General features: G+C 44.8%; 1 protein-coding gene and 1 long non-coding RNA gene across 4 annotated transcripts in view; one reads left to right on the top strand and one right to left on the bottom strand.

Annotated features, from left to right (window-relative positions):
- LOC143787574 (uncharacterized) overlaps window positions 1-19,853 on the top strand; it is a 113,525-nt gene continuing 93,672 nt past the window's right edge. The window contains exons 1-4 of the long non-coding RNA XR_013218402.1: window positions 1-562; window positions 3,482-3,598; window positions 3,673-3,749; window positions 8,887-8,979. This is a non-coding gene — a long non-coding RNA (uncharacterized LOC143787574). The remainder of the gene's footprint in view (window positions 563-3,481; window positions 3,599-3,672; window positions 3,750-8,886; window positions 8,980-19,853) is intronic.
- The window catches only part of LOC143787571 (G-protein coupled receptor 22-like), a 186,538-nt gene continuing 167,364 nt past the window's right edge, over window positions 680-19,853 (bottom strand). For 2 of the 3 annotated variants that reach the window (XM_077276449.1, XM_077276448.1), the window contains exon 3: window positions 681-5,260. In XM_077276449.1, coding sequence (XP_077132564.1) covers window positions 3,918-5,210 — 1,293 coding nt within the window. In that variant the 5' untranslated portion in view covers window positions 5,211-5,260 and the 3' untranslated portion in view covers window positions 681-3,917. Of the gene's footprint in view, window positions 5,261-19,853 lie in introns of all 3 variants that reach the window. The other variant, XM_077276450.1, reaches the window with a different exon arrangement.

Raw genomic sequence — 19,853 nt, 5'->3', positions numbered from 1 at the left:
TTTCCGGGTCCTTCACCGCTAGCGCAGATAGAGCATCTGCTAGCTCTATCTGCGCTAGCGCGATGTCATGTCGGCACTTGCGTTAACAGCAGCCCGTTAACGAAATGTGAACCTAGCCTCACATGTACCGGGGTTTGCTCTGTAGGGGCGTCTGAACGACCTGAATCCTCCATTACTTTCCTCTGTCTTGCTTATTTTTAGCAATGCCCCCATAGACAAAATTAATTCTTTTATACTACCTTGTCTTCACATCTGCAGATCTCTTGCGTTCCACCGTGGAAAGCACGCCCGGCCCGGAAGTATGCGCTGTTCGAGCGCTTTAGTGAAATCATCGGAAGTGCACCTGCTTCACTTAAGATGCGTGCTTTGTGTGAAACTAGCGATTCACTGCCGGCAGCCGTCTGAGCCAAGAGCCCCCCACTGGAGGGAAGCAGCTTGAAGATCAGGATCTCTCCCTGCTCGACTGGTTTGTGGCTGAGGAACCCCCTTCGGCGGGTGTTAGCCACGGACTGCTGGAAGGAGATGTTGGACCCCCACCCCCATTCCCCTGAGTCCGCTCCAGGTAACTTTGCTTCTGAAGCTCTTCTTTACCCTGACATCTTCTCTTGTGTCTGTCCTTACAGGGACAGGAAAAACACTAAGAGGTGCGGGTGGGAGGGGTCTTTTAACCTCTTGTGTGTTTCCTGTCCCTATAAGGATAAGAAGGACAACCTCTATGGTTCTGTCAAGATGGACTCTTGGAAACATAGTTACCAATAGGATTAAACCCCGTTTTTGGCCCCCCAAAATATGGTTTAAAGGGGTTGTCCAGTAAAGATGGGTGTTAAGTTAACCGCTAGGACCCACACCAATCGACAGAAGAGGGCACTTTTATCCTGCTAGAATTGGGCAGCAGAGCTTGTATGAATTGACTAAATGTAAAAAACTAGAAGAAGCCCACCATCTTATTCAATGGGTTGAATAGTGCTAAGCTACAGTACCAAGCGAGCGCCACTAGCACTCTTTTTTGCTGATCAGTGGGTCCTTGGGGTTCCACCCTTGAGGGCCTGGTGCAATCTAATTTTACATGTTTTATACATACAGTTTATAATCTGCTGCCGAAGCGGCAAACAGTTAATTGGGGGGGGGTCGGACTCCCACCAGTCTGATACCGATGACTTCTCACAAGGATCATAAGAGCTCCATCGCCTTTTTAATTCACTGAAACTAAATGTTACGGTCGAAAACGTAACATTGGAAATCAAAACCCAACGATCAGGAATGATGCATACAATGCCTCGTGTATTTGAGATTGCACAAAAAAAATATCTCTTTTTATTAATCTCATTTGCATTTGAATACATATGTGCTTATGAGAAAAATACAGAGTTGTACCACATGATGTATTCCTTTTACAGTCATCATCAGTAAAAGCATCAGTCACTGTCTGTAGCTCTCACTATGGCTTTTACCCAATAATTTCATAACTAAATAAACATCCTTATAGTTAAAGGGGTTGTAAACAGAAAAATTGCTTGCGTATTGGGCCAGACTGTGTTTATAGCAGCTCTCTCCATCTATCCCAGCGGGAAGTCCCAGCACAAGCTCAAACATTAGTGATGATGGGAAAGGAAGCTGAAATTTGGATTGACAGTGGGGTTAGATTTCCAAAACAGAATCTTGTCCTTTTATATAGTGATATTGGATATTGTCAATTTGCTGTTGACAACCCCTTTAAAAAGTATCCCACATCTGCTCCGAGGTGCTGTGATACTGTGTATAGAAATGACAAACATACTCTCTGCCTACGACGGGCCCATGATGCATTTTCCTGACATAAAACACACTGGATAAAATAAATAATAAGCTTTATTTTAATATTTTTTTGATCAATTGGTTGTAGCTAAGAAATTATTTAGATGTAAACTGTAAATGCTCTATAAAATATGTGCTACCTATGACAGCTGCATAAGTGACAAAAACACTTTACAATTCAGAAAAAGATCCCAGAAAAACCCAACTTGGATGCAGAGGACCGATGGTTGCTATGGACGCTGCATCCGGTAGCTAGGTAGGCCTTGAATAAAAAGGACAGCCCCAGATTGGGGATAGGTACTCTTTAAAGATCCCCTGTTACCTAGACAGAGCAGTCTTCTCTGCCCCACTGGTTGCTATGGACTGTCTACATCTGGTAACTAGGTGGGCTCCTGTTACTTCGACATGGGACTGATTTAAAGCAATTGTTATGGACAGTCTGTGTCTGGCTACTAGGCAGTCCCCTGTGTCCATCTGGCTAGTTTAGAGGCCTTAAAGGTCTCCTGCCACTTAGAGCAGAGGAATCTAAACCAATGGTTGCTATGGACTCTCTGCATCTGGTTACTATGGAGGCCTTAAGGATATCCTGCTACTTAGTCACTGCAGATTGACCTACAAGATTGGTTGCTATGGAGTCTCTGCATTTGGTTACTAGGTAGTCCTTGATGAGCTCATGTTACTAAGACACATAGGTTGCTATGTACTCTACATCTGGCTAATAGGTAGGCATTAAACTACTTGTTGCTTAGACACGGCGGACATTCTACACCAATGGTTGCTATGGACCTTCCACATCTGGTTGCTAAGTAAACCTTAAAAAATTCCTGTGATGGAGACACAGGGGACTTATCTAAACCAATTGATTCTTCTGTGGCCGTTGCATCTGGTTACTAGGTATGTCCTAAAGAGCACACAACAGAGGCAGCCATTTTGTGATCTGAAAAAATAAATTGACATTACTGAGGCACTCTATGGCAAATATTCACTAGGCTTGACTACTATTAACACAACACTGGTTACTGATGAGAGGCTGCACCTCCATGGTGACTTTTGGTCTAGCTCATAAAATGGCCGTCCCCGCTCTGCGTGGCGAGATGTCCATTTTCAATATTGAAAACGTGAGAATCTGAAGCCTTCATCTCCATCAGCTCAAGATTTCGTTGTTGTTTTTTTTTTTTGCGTTAATTACGATAATCTATTGCCAAAAAAGAAAATCCAATTGTGCTTTAATGATCCGACGAGCCGGACAAACCACATGAATGCATCAGACAGAACCAGCAAACCAAAAACCTTTCACAATTTTAGAATTTTGTCCAATTTTTTTTTTCAATGCTTTTATAAAAATGGAAGGTTACGCACATTTATTTTTTGTATATTTTTGATTTTTTTTTTTTTAAGAAACGTGGAAGAATACATTTAATATTTTCTGTGGAGTTAAAATTAGTGCAAACTAACGCACATCGACTAAAGTGTCCCGAAAGTCTTTTTTTTTCATAGACTGAAATTGTACAGCACATCCTACGATTTTTTGTTTTTAAATCTGAACTTAAAAAACAACTTTTTTGATATCTATTTTTTTATATACAATTCTAAAATGTACAATTCATGGCTGTGGTTTATAATGAGTTAAAACCAATATTATTATTATTTGTATAAAAATACAGCTTTTTTTTCTCCCTTTTTTTAGATATTTCTATTTTTTTTGTTGTCCTTTATCCATATGGTATAATGGAGCTGATAGATTTCCGGTAGAATTTATGGAAGGTCAATGCATGCGATGCTACTCACTATCCTCATAAAAACAGTAAGTGGTCCCATTAATGTCATGAAGACCGATGCTCGTATGATGGGGAACTCACTGTTCCTTGCATGTTACAGAAGGAACAGCGTCACCTGGATTAATCCATTCTGGAACCGGATAGCCTGAATGGACTTGTGGCGAGCCAGCCACCGAGGTAAGATGGCAGTGCTTATATTGGATATAATCAAGGGCGATATTGAATGTTGCTCAAGAGAGGCCCTTTTGAGTATATATATTTTAGAAGTCAATGAAATGCATGTGCTAATATCCCACTGCCATAAGATCCATCCATATTTGACCAACTCTAAGATAAAACATCCGATCACTCCTTCACGGCATCAGTCAGACATCGGTCAGTGCCATCACTACACTCTAACTTTGCTTTCCTGGCTTTTTTGGGCTCAATCCAAGAATTATGTATAACAGTCCCACCCGGGACCGGGTCAACTTGCAACACTGAAACAACCCTCTTCTTCATCTTATTCTTCAAGACGTTGCGGAACTTCTGCCTGGTAAAAGCATACAAGAGAGGATGAAAAATGGTTGTGCCATAGGCCATGGTGATGAAACAGATTCGTAACTTCACCAGTAGGTCACTGGGCCCCACACAGAGTATCAGAAGGTTCACAATAGAAATTGGAGCCCAACAGAGTAAAAAGGTTGTGATGATGATAAGAGACATTCTGAAAACACGCTTTTGGCGTTCCCTGCGGTCCCGGTGACGTTTTACTGCCCGTCTCAAGGCAATGATGACAGATACCGATGCCTGGACCCTCATGGGTGGGTTCTGTATCACCGCTGGAGGGGCCAGTCTCTTGGTTTCCCCAATGGTGCTTTGATCCGATGATTTCCTCTTCTTTCTCTTTTTGGTTTTTCGACGTTGGCTTCTCTTAAAATGGTTTCCGATCCTAATGTTGAGGGCCTGTAGGATTTTGGAGTAGGTAACTAGCATAACAGCCACCGCTGCAAAAAAGATGGGAATCTGAATGACCAAGTGATAGTACATGCCCAACTCGGTGTGGTACTCGTTGACGCTGACGCAGAGCAAAGTCCGATTCTGCCATGTCGCCATGTGGTCTGGGTCACCAAAAAATTCCACTTCGAAGAAAGGGATGAAGAAAACCATGAGCGACACAAACCAGACACAAGAAAGGAGCAGCACCATTCGACTTGGAGTAAGGACCCGGTTTGCTGGTCTCACTGAGATGTCATACCTGTCCAAACTTATCACCAAGACGTTGATGGCTGTAGCGATGCTACTAAAAGTGACACATGCCTCATGGAAGCAACATACCAGAGCAATGTTCTGCTCCAGTGGGATCAGGATAATGACTATCGTCAGCGGTACACAGATCACACAGATAATGATATCCAGGACATGGAGGTTCATGGTCACCATGTTGCTGACAGAATCCACCAGGTTTGACTGCATACAGTAGAGGACAAGTACTGTCAAGTTGCTGCTAAAACCCAACACAATCTCCAGCATGAGGAAGCTGGTAAGGGAAACCTGGAAGCCCAGTGGGTAAGGGAAGTACCAGCCGGCATCTGAGCTGGATCCATCGTTTGTTTCCAAAATGGCGTCGTACATATCTGTCTCCTTGGCTGACACCATTCTGTTCTCTGCATAGTCTTAGAAATGGGGAATTTCTTTTGTGCTTCTCCCTGCGAAGCAAACAAAAACAAGAACATATTAAGTCACTAGAACACTCATTCTCACAAATTTCTACTAAATGGTATCGCTGAATCTGAACATGAGGCGGCTATTTTGTGTTCTGGAACCTATTAGTTACATTGAATTTATGGATACCAGTAAAGCACGAGACAGCCATTTCTTGTTCTGGACCACAATCTTTGGTAACAGAACTGATATCATCAAAACTATGCATATCAGATACCCATGAGACAGCCATTTTATGTTCGAGGCGGACCGCTATGTGGTGATGATGCTTATTACTTCCTTGGAAGCTATGGATATCAGTGAATTATGAGGCAGCCATTTTGTGTACTAGACCCCTTTGTTTTTTGATTAAGGCTATTAGTGCCATAGTTTATTGAGACTACTGAAGAGAGAGGTGGCCATTTGAAAAACAGAAACAAAAGACACCATGAATCTGAAAAAATACTTCCGAAATTCCTTTGGTTTGCAATCCTTTAATCTGGTAAATCTGATAATCTGGCCCTTATCAAAAAGGAAATCCACTAATAAATGAAATCCCAAAATACTGTCAGCTCCATTTCAGTTGCTTCTGATCTAGTCAATAGCTCTTCCTATAAAACCTGGCCAGACCCTCTCTGCCCTGCTGGTGAAAGCTCTGCCTCCTTGCTCTTGGGAGACGCTGTGCTGAATAGGAGTTTGTTGCTGCTATTGGAGATTCCTCTTCCTGTGCTGTGTGCTGAAGCTAAGTAGTTGAAGTTTGGAGTTGTGGTGTTCTGTAGTTTGCTCTGTTATGTGTGTGTTTTATTTCCCTTTTCCCAATTAGTTTATTCCTCCCTGTCCCTACCCTCTTCCCTATTGTTGGTTAGTACTTTTTTATGATAAAGGCTTTCTGTTTTGTCTTTGTGTCTGGTTTACCTTTCATTTCTGTCCCATGCCTCATGGGGTGGTGGAGGGGACAGATTAGGGTTTTTACAGAAGCATAGTAAGTTCAGAGACTCGGGCCTCTCTACCTTTAAGAGTACCCCCAGGGCAGGGATAGTTTGGGTTCCAGGGACAGTTGAGGCTCCTCTTCCTTACTGAAGACCATCACAGTATGACAAATACAGAATTATGTTCTTTGTGTGACAGTCCAATTATCCAGAATGTTTAATGCCTGATTAAGAACCTTTTTATGTATTTTTCATGTCTTAACTAGACAGGGTCTCTGGCGACCCGTTCGCTGACTCTTCAGTGGTCGCGAAAGGGGTGATCACAAGTAATGCGCATAAACAATTCACGGAGGGTCCGGAGCCGCGTGCGCACACACTGGATGTCTTCATTAACAGGGGCCACTTTGGATTCAGGACACGACTGCAGAACTTTGCATCAATATGAGATGAATAGTCAGTAATCCCGGCTCTGACACTGACTGAATCATCCCACTCTGCCAGTGACTGGCGTGAGATAACCCGCTGTGCGCATTAATGATGGAGAACAGGGGACAAGAGGCCGGCCATGGTCTGGGGACATCGAGCTAAAGACCCACATCCTCAAAGGGACCCTACAGTCATACAGCCCAAAACAATAAAACGCCCAATACAACACCATTGCTTATGCTACCAAAGCATAATCATTGTAGAATGAAGGTTTCTAACGCACATTCTGCTGCACTTATTTAGTGTAAAACTCTACTTGCTGTCAGCGAAGGAAAGCATTCTTGATTATAAGACAAAGATGGACAATCCCAATAAAACCACATATGTAAGTGTTAACGACTCCATGAAATCTTCAGTTCTGCTAAGCAGCCATCTTATTTGTCAGCCGTCCCTGCAGTCGCTCTCTGGGGCTTCCAGGACTACATTATTATCCTTCTCCAGATCCAGGGTTAGGTGACATCTATAAAAAGTGGGAATTAATTTAAATGAGATCGATTTTCTTTACGGACCTTCGTGCTGTCAGAGGAATTCCTGCTAAATCTGCTTCAATCCACATAATACACCTATTTATCAAAGTGCACAGCGAGGACACCCTACTATCTATCCATCCGTCCATGCCATATCAATCTATCTACTTAGCTATCTATAAGAAAGTAATTGTAATCCTCTACAGCTCTATCTTCTGCTTTGTGGGCAACAATCACAGCAATGCGGATCAGTGGTAGTGGCTATGTCAGCAGTAGGACAAGTGAGAAGACGGCGCACAGTTAATGCCTAACAGAATGTCTGCAAATAAATGCCGCAATCTGCTGGTCAAAGATGATAGAGAAAGTGAAAGCACAGAGAACAGCATTAGCAGGAACTCAAGAGTGAAGTTCATGTTCCCTCGGAGAAGAGATTGGGGGAGACAACAGGTCAGGTGATGGCTGTGGCGCACGTAGTAATTATAAATGGCCCAGGAGGGAATTGAAGAAGAGTTGGCCCCCCAAGCTGTAGCAGGGCGGAAGTGCGGTACAGAGAGATGTGTTCCAGCCGCCATTACGAGAAAGCCGCTCTGTATAAAGGAGCCGAGAGAACAGATCAGAGTAAAGACCCAAGAGACAGAAGATCAGGGAGAGCTGAGCCGAGCGAGCAGACCCATGGCAGAGAGTGAGACGACTAGGTCGCAGCGGAGGGACATTTGTGTGAACTGTCCCATCCAGTGTAGACATATGGTGCGAAGTGGGGACTGGGGCCATGCTTCAGGTTACAAAGGCGATCAGTGTGATGAGTGGACCGAATAACTCACTAATCTGGAAATTGTGGCCTAGCGGCTAGTATTGTTAACACACGTTAGGGCCTGTGTGACATTTTGTGTGGCCTAGAGAGTGACGACTGTGACGGGCCCAGTAGTAACAGTGACTCCCTTTAGGTTCGGGTATTAGGACTAAAACATCACTGACGATAAGTTATTTAATGGTAATAATAGTACGATAGAGTGTAAATAGCATTGTGTCAATATCATCTGAATTACTGTATTCTTCTCTTGAGAGTCCTCAGTGGTTGATACCTTTTAATGACTAACTGAAAAGATGGTAACAAATTGCAGCTTTCGAGACTACTCGGCTCTCTTCATCAGGCATAGACTAAAAGAAATTCTGGAGAATCACATATTTATGCACAACACAGCAAAGAAAAAGAAAAAAAAACATGAATAAGACAGGTGACATGAAGCAGAATTACCATGAGTGATAAACAGTTATGTCCATAAATATTGGACCAGTTCTTAGATAAGGAATGTTTTATTGTCCTCTGATTGGGGTCTGGTTCTGTTGTGATGACCCCACATGGTTTGCGGGGCAAAATCCTTAGTTGATGTTTTTTGTTTTTTTTTCTATGATGTGTTGTGCATAAATATGTGATTCTCCAGAATTTCTTTTAGTCTATGCCTGATGAAGAGACCCGAGTAGTCTCGAAAGCTGCAATTTGTTACCATCTTTTCAGTTAGCCATTAAAAGGTATCAACCACTGAGGACTCTCAATTCTAAATATTTTTTATCCACTGGCTAACACGGTACCAAGATATATCGATATATAGATCTTTCCTGTATTCTTCTTGTTTCATTTTCAGTGTTTGCACTATCCCCTAATATTGTGCTGAAGGTAACCCTTATAGTTGTTGGTTTAAGTACCACTGTCTTCTCATTGCGTTGTTGCATTATCGTGCCTGTTAACAGGTATATGTCAAGAAAGACTGGATAACTTCACCGGGCTGGGTGAAGAAATGAGGTTCCACATGGGAGAGGATACAGGAGCAGGAAGAGCCAGAGGTACTTAATGCATGATCCAATTCCCCACCATGAAAAATATAGGGGGTTTTTAATAGCAGCTTACAAACCTCATTCAGCATGTGTAGCTGTAACAGGACACCTGGCTAAGAAGGTGGTCCAGTCTAACCAGGTAGTATCCAGGCTCATACAGGATGACCACCTCTTTTGCCCATGCTGTGTGACTTCATTCAAACTTCCTCTAGTCAGGTAGGATTTCATAAGGAGATTTAAGGAGAATATGGAGTTATCATATGTTCTAGCCACACATTGGTTACATTTTCGAGATCTATGGAATGGTCTGATCGACTTCCAGGGTCTCGATCCGTTCTATAACCCCATGGTGGAAAGTTACGCATAATGGCTAGTCGAAGCCAGGTAGAGAAGCAGTGTTTGGTCTCCAAGCGTAATGGGGACCCATTGACCTTCTTTTGGGAAGTTATGATCTTTCATAGGTTTTGAGAAATTTTACTTCAAACCCCCAGGGGAAGGGGATAAGCAGAGGAAATGGATAAGGACCATCCTGGGGACAGAAAAGGGGCTGACCAACCAAGGAGATAAAGGCTTGTGTAAGGCCATGTGCACTCTCTCTGTTTTGCTTACTGTTCACTTCTAAAGGGGGGCCATGTCATGTAATATGGTGGGAGGAACAGGAACCAGCTGGCTGCCTATGCCCCATACAGCCCAGCACACATGGTTGAACATCAAACCAGTAATTGACATGATTCATCTGCTTATATATTTTGTACTTTACCTTTATTTGCATATCTGACCATTGTATATGGATAACCATTGTGTGTATATAGTGTTTTGTCCAGTGGGCCCTTAAGGCGATTAAATATATAGTTTAACCTTGGGTTCCATCCACACTTCAGTATTCTCGGTTTTAACTTCACATGCTACCGGGACTGGTTTCTGGCCCTCTCAACCTGTCAGGGTTGGAAGCGCTTGTGGTACCACGTCAGTGACTGTGTGGGCCACCTTCCCTCAGTTAGCGTAACCGTGTGGACAGGGGCTGTCTGTGTAAAACAGCGCCAAGCTGATCTTACGTGTCCCCAGGGGGTGCGGAACGTCACGTTGGTGCAAGTGAGACCGTATTGCCTGATCCCTCTGATGTAATAGTGACAGAAGACAGGGCTGTGAAGATGCGGGTTCATCACATGTGGTGGCATTCTGCGTGATCTCTCCGGTGTCATCATTCACATCCCCTTTCACTTTGCGCAGTCTCACCGGTCGCGTGTCCCAATGACAAGCCCTGTGTGCACTTTTTCTCTATTCCTTTTTTACAATAAACATATATACTTCATTTTGTAGTATTTTTGTAGGGTTTGTTCTGTTTTCATGAACTAATATCCGCATGCTAGACCTTCTGTATCCAGCAGATGGCAGTATGCATCAGGCACCAGTGAAGCGTCCATTTCCAGTTCCTCGGAAAACACAGCAGAATTGGTCCCTAATATGTTCTGCAGTGGTCCAAACAAATATCGCCCCCTATGCGATGGACTGGTCAAGTGCATTATAAATAGGGCATTAGTCTGGGGTTTTCCACCATAAATCCTGAGCTCTGGTCTTTTGCATCAAGGCAATTTAACAATTTACCCACTCAGGCCTGTCCATATCTAATGCGAGGAAATCCAGCAGGTCTGGATCAGGCAGTCCCGATAATGACATGAAGGAGGGGAACATCTGTGGAAATCATTCAGCTCATGCCTGAGGCGACTGGAAGTGACAGATGGAGTGGCCTTTATTTCAGCAAAAGAACATGAAGTGGGACATCCTGGATAAGAGCAGCGACTGCATCCGATCCCTATTACCCCCTATCCCAGTACAAGGCGTCCATCACATGTGGATGCGGAGACATCGATGTGCACTTGTTATTCTTTATATATCATTATTGTATTTTATATCCACTGTAAGAGTCATGTCGGTCTGGTAGTCGGGGGCAGGTATATCTCGCCCAGGTATTTGTCCTATGTGAATGAGGCCGCTCAGTATCTTCAGGATACGAGGGGTTAATAAGTGCAGGAATAAAGGCTGACCAGCTGGAGGATTCAGACGTCAGCCTGGGGCACACAGAATGCCTGTCTGTGTGAGGCAAACGTGAGTGAGAGCTGTGCTCGTGACCTGTGTAATGTTAGCTGGGTGGGAGAAGCCCCCCAGTTGTTAGATAGGAACGTATTTGTATAGTTAGTGCCGGACAGGCAAGGATTTATTTTTATGTTTTGTTTTCTGTATTTGCTTTCACTTTAATAAACCTGACCTGAGGTCAGTCTACTTGGAAACCTGCTGTCGCCTCAGAGTTTAAATCACAAACCACGTGACCTTTGACCCCAGCAAAGGCGATCCCGGAGTGTTTTGTTACACCACACTATATGGAGAAAAATATCGGACCTCTCGGCCTGTCATTAAATGCCAGTTCCTCTTTTGGTCCCATTGCCCCCGGTATATAAAGTCCGGTCCCACTTCCCCCAATGTATAACACCTGTGAGTGATATTATTGAGAAGTGGAAGGAAGTGCGGCAACTGAGCCTCAAAGTGGAGACCCCATAATGTTACAGAGCGGGGGGCCGAGTGCTGAGGAGCAGAGGGCAGAAAAGTCACCACAGCTGTGCTGACCCCATAACTGCAGAGTCCAGACCTCCTCATCAGCATAAACACTGCACCCCCGCCGTGAGCTTCATGGCCGAGCAGCTGCATGCAGCCGTACATCACCAAGCACAATGTCGAGCGTCGGATGAAGCGGTGTAAAGCTGCAACCACGGGGATGAAGAAGAACGAACCGAGATTGTGACCCCGGCCTTCCCCCAACATCAGGGTCTGACCTCACAAATGCTCTTCTGGATGTAGGGGCAAAAACTCCCCCAGACTCCTCCAAAATTTTGTAAAAATCCTTCACAGAAAAGCAGAAGCTGGTATATCCGCAGAGAAGCAACTCGATATTAATGTCAATGTAGGATGGGAACGGGGAAGTCAGAAAAGATCTTGTAGGGGACACAATACTACAGTAGAAAGGACAACACCTGTACAAGCTCTCCTTTTGCAGTGTCCACATTGGGGCTTACAATCTCAATTCCCTATCAGTATGTCTTTGCAATGTGGAAGGAAACCGGAGTACAAGGAGGAAACCCACACAAACACGGGGAAAACATACAAACTCCTGTCCTTGGTTGGATTTGAACCTAGGACTCCAGGGCTGCAAAGCTGCTGTGCTAACCACTGAGCCACTGTGGTGCCCTACTGTATAGTACAGTGCTGACCACAGAGCCACCACTCTGCCTTATGTATAGTACAGTGCGGACCACTGAGCCACCGTGCCGCCCTATGTGTAGTACAGTGCTGACCACTGAGCCACTGTGCTGCCCTACTGTATAGTACAGTGGTGACCACTGAGGCACCATTCTGCCTTATGTATAGTACAGTGCTGACCACTGAGCCACCATTGCTGCCTTATGTATAGTAGCCACCGTCCTGCCCTATGTATAGTACAGTGCTGACCAGACACCATGCTGCCCTATGTATAGTAGCCACTGTCATGCCCTATATATAGTACAGTGCTGACCACTGAGCCGCCGTTCTGCCTTATGTATAGTAGCCATCGTCCGGCCCTATATATAGTACAGTGGTGGCCACCATGCTGCCTCCTATATATGGCTGTAGGATGAGGACCCCGCCAACCTTAGATCAGCTCTGGGTGTTTATGGCCCTGGTATACTTATAGTATGAGGGTCCTGGATCTTTCAGATACTCCCCTGGATGTGGTCTGGGCCTCACTCCATGCACATCGGCCCCGTTCCTGTAATTTGTGCACAGATGAGCAGAACTCGGCCTTTTACCGTCTGGACTCGGCAGCGGAGGGCTCTCTGGGGATATCTCCTCTATTTCAGACTCCGCTTGTGCTTACAATATGGACATTTTCGCTGTTTTCACGGTGTCTAAATCTCACGTTGTCAACGACTTGATATTTTCTCTGACAGCCTTTATTACACGCAGGGTTTTTTGGAGACTTGACTAGCCTAAGGCTACCGAAATGAGAGACTCGGCTTGTGAACGGCGTTGTGTCTTGGTGATTATTGATGTCTTCGTATTAAGAAGCCTTGTCTTTTGGCTACAGACTATTCCCCACCAGTTCTGTTATTGAAACCCGTCCTTTGGGCGGCCAGTGAATCAACGTCTGGGACTAGAGGCCGAGCGCATGACAAGGAGTGTGCGGAGAATCTTTTTTTTTGTCACAATCTGTTTTTTTTTTTTGGCTAAATGGGTAAAATTGCAAAGTGTTTGTAAAAATTAACACTTTTGCAATTTACCTCTTATTAAATATATTTTTCATTCTCAAAAAATGGAGGGATTTTTATTCTACAGTTTACAGCTCGTTCCCTAGGTTACCGGCCTCCTCTGCAGACTATTGGAGGTGGCCAGGCTTCTGAGCAAGGAACACAGCACTTAGAAGCTTTTTGCTTTAGTGGCTGAAGCTGGATGGATCTGGCCAAGGTTGGTGCCCTTGCGCTCCTCCATTGCTGTCATGGCAAGGCTGTTTCTGCTTGCATCCTAAGAGAGCACAGTTCAGACAAGCAGCGTGAAAATTCTGCTGGTCCAAAATGTCAATCTTCTGGAGAGCCCCATGCACTGGCAACTAGCAAACTGCTAGGCAAAGGAGGACAGTCGACTACAAAGAACGTCTCTCTCTAACACATACAGTATATGTCAAACACTGGCCCACAGGGTGAGTATATTTGGCTCACAACGTCAGGTTGTTCCCCCGAGTATATTTGGCCCGCTGCACCAGGCGGGTCCCCCGCACTTCATTGCATGGTCACCCGGCATCACACTTTCAACCTTAATGACATCCTAGATGCTGATACAATTGAAAGCAATGATGGAGGAAGGAGGGTCACCAGAGATCCCTCTCCCATCATTGCCCCTCTGCATCTGATGTTTCAGGGCAGCAGGCGCAATGATGTCATTACCATGCACCCCCTGTATCCAGAGTGTGCAGAGGATCTGAAGACACCGGAGCAGCGGGAGAACGGGCAGAGGTGACTTTTTTAATGACTGGTCTATTATACTGTATGGAGCACTACATGGGGCTTTTGTACGGTAAGGAGTACTATAGTGGCATGGAAAAGTTTGGGCAACCCTGGTCAAAATTACTGTTATTGTGAACAGTTAAGCAAGTTGAAGATGAAATGATCTCTAAAAGGCCTAAAGTTAGAGATTGAAAGTTTGGGCACCGTTGGAGATTTGTGTGCTCAGATAAGGGTACTGTCACACAGTGCAATTACGATCGCTACGACGGCACGATTCGTGACGTTCTAGCGATATCGTTACGATATCGCAGTGTCTGACACGCAGCAGCGATCAGGGATCCTGCTGAGAATCGTATGTCGTAGCAGATCGTTTGAAACTTTCTTTCGTCGCTGGATCTCCCGCTGTCATCGCTGGATCGTTGTGTGTGACAGCGATCCAGCGATGCGTTCGCTGGTAACCACGGTAAACATCGGGTTACTAAGCGCAGGGCCGCGCTTAGTAACCCGATGTTTACCATGGTTACCAGCGTAAAAGTAAAAAAAAAAAAAAAACGTACATACTCACCATCTGATGTCTGTCAGGTCCCTTGCAGTCTGCTTCCCGCTCTGACTGTGACTGCCGGCCGGAAAGTGAGAGCACAGCACAGCAGTGACGTTACCGCTGCGCTCTGCTCTCACTGTACGGCTGCACTCAGTCAGAGCAGGAAGCAGACTGCAAGGGACCTGACGGACATCAGATGGTGAGTATGTACGGTTTGTTTGTTTTTTACTTTTACGCTGGTAACCACGGTAAACATCGGGTTACTAAGCGCGGCCCTGCGCTTAGTAACCCGATGTTTACCCTGGTTACCAGCGAACCTCGGCATCGCTCCAGCGCCGTTATTGCAAAGTGTGACCGCAGTCTACGACGCTGGAGCGATACTTATACGACGCTGTGACGTCACGGATCGTGCCGTCGTAGCGACGAAAATTGCACGGTGTGACAGTACCCTAACTTTGACATTACGCTTTCAGAACTTAATTAGCCTGTTAGGGTTATGGCCTTTTCCCCATCATCGTTAGGAAAGGCCAGCTGGTACAAATTTCCCAGCTTTATAAAAACCCAGCTTCCTCTAACCTTGTGCCAAAAAACAGCAGTCATGGGTTCTTCTAAACAGCTGCCTAGCACTCTGAAAATGGTGGAGTCCCACAAACAGGAGAAGGCTATATGAAGACAGCAAAGCGTTTTCAAGATGCCCTTTCCTCAGTTCGAATTGTATATAAGAAATGGTAGCTAACAGTAACAGTGGAGGTCAAGGTAAGGTCTGGAAGACCAAGCAAAATTTCAGCGAGAGCTGCTCACAGGATTAATAGACAGACCAATCAGAACCCCTGCTTGACTGCATAAGACCTTAAGAAAGATTTAGCAGACTCTGAAGTTGTGGTACACTGTTCTACTGTTCAGAGACACCTGCGCAAATATGGCCTTCATGGAAGAGTCATCAGAAGAAAACCTCTCCTGCATCCTTACCATGAAATTCAGCATCAGACGTATGCAAAAGAACATCTAAACAAGCCTGCTGCATTTTGGAAGCAAGTCCTGTAGACCGATGAGGTTAAAATAGAACTATTTGACCACAATGATGAAAGGTATGTGAGGAGAAAAAAAGCTAATTGCTTCTTCAGAGAGGAAGAGGACTAGAACTCTAGTGCCACCTATAGGAAGTAGAAATCCTAAAAGTCAATATTGACTATCTATCGAGCCTTGTCACATGACTTATGATAAAAGCCAAAATCTCAATTTGCAGACACTGTTTCGGGGTACTGCCCTCGTCAGTGCAAAGTGTGAGATCTGGTTTGGCTGGGTGAGAGGTGTCTAACCGGGACCCAAGGGGTAACGTTTGTAAAAGAACATCTCGCCAACCATTAAGAATAAGGGTGGATCAATCATGCTCTGGGGTGGTGTTGCAGCCAATAACATGGGGAATATTTCATGGGTAGAGGGAAGAATGGATTAATTGAAATTTCAACAAATTCTTGATGCTAACATAACACCATCTGTAAAAAAAAGCTGAAGGTGAAAAGAGGATAGCTTCTACAAATGGATAATGACCCTGAACAAACGTCAAAATCAACAATAGACTACCCCAAAAGGCGCAAGCTGAAGGTTTTACAATGGCCCTCACAGTCCCCTGATCTGAACATCATTGAAAATCTGTGGACCTCAAAATAGCAGAGGATGGAAGACGACCCAGGAATCTCACAGAACTGGAAGAATTCTCCAAGGAAGAAAGGATGAAAATCATTAGATTTGATGTCACGATGTGATACTGCGATAGTCGTGCGATACGTCGCCTTATAGCCCTGGCTACAGACTAGTAATTTTTTCTGCCATTCTTTGCCTCTCAGGCTTTATAATGGATAGTGGAGATGATAATAATAGGGATAATCCTTTGATAACGAGGTAACATTTTCCATTTTGTGATCTCCTTTCTCCAGAGACCTCGTTTCGGTGCATCGCAGTCTCAGCAGACATCTTGAGGAGTCTTCCAGGAACAGAGTGTAACGTTATATTTTAAACATGATAGGATTTCATGAAGCTTTTTCCAGCATTTACAGGAGATGATTTTTATATAAGTGAATCAATTTTCGTCATCAGGCTTCTTTCCAGGGTCTGTCGTCCATCGAGCATCAAGTTGTAATAAAACTTAATATCATGCTTAAATACTCATTCCCCTCACATCATTTATCCAAGTCTCGTAAGACAGAGATATAATATTACTTACCAGATTTAAATCACCAAATTATGGCCAATTAAAGACTTGTTCCCAAAATTTTAAGTAATGCAAAATGGCTGGGAGTCTGATGGAGGCCAGCACTGCCAGCGTTCGGACCGCCTGCGATCAGTAAGCTACTCACTGTCTCATGGGTAGGGGAATAAACCTTTAAACCCTTCCCCAAAACTTCCCATAAACTCCCCTAAAATGTCCTAATTGGACATGGTTTTTGTTATTCCCCTATCCTTTTTTCTGTCCAATTTGCAGCTATGCCCCTGTAGAAATTAGGACCATGGGGCACTCCATCATCCAATCAATGTGTGCTCCTGGAAAATAATAGAAACGGGAGGTCCATATCTGCCCCTTAATATTGGGATAAAGTATACACCCCATCTTGTTTATGAAGGTCACCCTATCTACTTACCTACAGTCCCAATTTTGCCTGGACAGGAACCGGAGTCAAAAAAGATCCACACCCAACACAAACGCGGGTATGTTTAGATAGCAAAAAAACCCTAAATGACCCAATTTTTGGTTGTAAAATATTGCTAAGTATCCCCCCCCCCCCTTCTTTTTTGCATTGATACAGTTACCAAAAAGGCAAGAAGAGCAACTGCTGAATTGTCCATGGTGCAAGGAGAACCATGACACTACCTGAAGACCCCACTAGGGGGAGCTCACTATATGCAGATACACAGCTATCAAGGTCAATGCAAGCTGTATAAATTATCTGCCTTGAGCGCCACCTAGTGGCAGCTGCATTAAGTAAAAATAGTATTATCGCGTCAAAAAATGCATCAGTACTGCAGAATCTACAAAGGAGAAATACATTTTTTTAAATTCTCAGTGGGGGCTGTGCCTCAAAGTTTGCCGTGGACCACTATGATTCCTATATTGGCTAAAATTGGGGAGCCCACGGTGTAGAAGAGCTCCGTGATTGAAATGGCAATATTTGCTGCCCATTTCCTTATTGCAGGTTAATAAGATAAACTCCATGGATAATTCAGCAATGCATTGAATTTACAATGAGAGCGATGAACCTTAAAATAAACACGGCTCTAATGTTCTGTATTTTCCCCGAGTTATATCGCTCTAAGAAAAAAAAAAACGCGCTGACTGATGAAAAAAAAATGGAACACTTGATCTTAGGCCCGGGACAGCCGATCACATGAAATGTCATTATCGCTCTTAAGGCACGAGGCAGATGGCAGACATTGGCCGCCGTCACACTGACATTGAGTATGGCTCCAGCCAGATCTTTCAACTAGATCCTCTCTGAAACGCTGGAGCATCTCCGAGAGAAATATGCCTGGCTGCAATCAAGCAGCCGGACGTGGATTCACGCTGCCCGCTGTTTGGACAGTAGAAATATCGTGATACGTTCCCTTTAAAATATTACACGTTCTACCTGTAATCACCACTGGAGGGCGCTCACTGCACACTATTCTGTGCCATAAGCTCTTTAGCTCCCTCTAGTGGCAGCTTAGGGATTAAGAATTTGCTTTTGCAGTGGATTTGGTGCTGTGTATCAAAAAAACTGAGCTTCACCAATATAAATTATGTAGGACCGATCATTCCAGAGAATTTCATTTCCATGGTCGATGCTTCGTTACTTCACTGTCTACCGGTCTTCTGTACATATTTGCTTTGTTTTTATCTGCAGCTGATTGGTATTCACATGCACAATCCCAGTCTCCTCAGGCGGTTGAGCAGAGACATTGTGCGCCATGCTAGTAATTTCATTTTTGATGACTGATCCAACAGGATGACATTGTTGAAGAAGTTTTGTTCAGCTACAACTCATAAATCAGTTGCACATGAGGTAGCCAAAATAATTGGCATCCGTAGAGCAAATCTGAGCAGCAAATCATGGTGCACGAAAGACAGTTATTGGGTCAACTGGACACTTGGCTTTCTGATCATCAGGAAGACTGATGGATGCTTAGCAAGCTACTCGACGGCCTGAAATTAGCACCAAAGCTAAGGAACGCCATGGATGATCATTGGGTTGTCAACAAGGATTATGCATGGTGATCTAATTGCATGACCCAAGTTTTAATCATTGGATTATTTACCACTAGACCACCAGGGATGGCTACTTTACCGCTTCATAACTAGATCATCAGAAATAGCCACTATGGGGTCGTGGCGATGTAGTGGAGCTGCGAGGACGCGTCTGGCTGGAGCTCCCATAATCCTGCTCTCAATCCTTGCTTATACTTACCCAGGAGGGTCCTTTTCGACACCGCTGTGCTCCCTTGGGTGCCTGGAGGCGCCCGGCTTCAGAGGAGGCGTGGAGAGCGGCTCCGGTCGGGTGAGCTTCGGGAGAGCCTGCACGGAGGACAGAGCCGACGAGAGGCGGTGGCCATTTTACTAGCCGCGCGCGCTGGAGGCAGGGAGCGCGAAGCGTGCCTTGCGGTGCATGAGGGAGCTGGCTGGATTCCGGCGCAGCTTTACAAGGTACGGGAGGGGGGGTTGCGCGATGTGAGCCCTGAGAAACGGGCCCCGTGCTCCCCCTCGTTAATACCGCATACCGCCATATAGCGCTGACTGGCCCTGGCGCCTGCAACACTGGGACTTCTCCTCTGCCCTGCTACCTGCACTGAGAGTGCTGGGTCTGCTAAGGTTTACTAACAGCCAGCTATTGTGTCCATATCCTGCAGCTGCTTGGGGACAAAATCTATATTTATCACAGACACTGTGCCCTATCTGTTACTGGAGATTATAACGGGGAGGGCTGCAATATACCGCTGGTTTCGCGGTACACAGCTGTGAGGGCCTTACAAGCTGTAAGTGCATTGTGATATACTGGTGCATTATCCGGGCAGTGATTATATCATACTGAAGTGCCTATTAGACGTAACAATATTAACTATGCATCGCACCAAAACTCAAAGTGCAGCTCATAAGCTAAAAAAATATGCACGGTCTGATCCCCCTGATACTCTGCGCTCAAAAAAGAATAATACCTCACCTGAGGGCAAATCTGAGACCCAGTCAAAAAATCGTGCATCTGACAGTGAGGAGGATGGAGGTCAGGAGGATTTAACTTTGAAACAAGCATCAGAACAATTGATGCAAGCTATATCTCTTACTA

The sequence above is a fragment of the Ranitomeya variabilis genome, chromosome 8 (assembly GCF_051348905.1).
Source record: "Ranitomeya variabilis isolate aRanVar5 chromosome 8, aRanVar5.hap1, whole genome shotgun sequence".
NCBI lineage: Eukaryota > Metazoa > Chordata > Amphibia > Anura > Dendrobatidae > Ranitomeya > Ranitomeya variabilis.
Note: the sequence above shows the minus strand (reverse complement) of the source record. Positions and strands in the feature narration are given on the sequence as shown.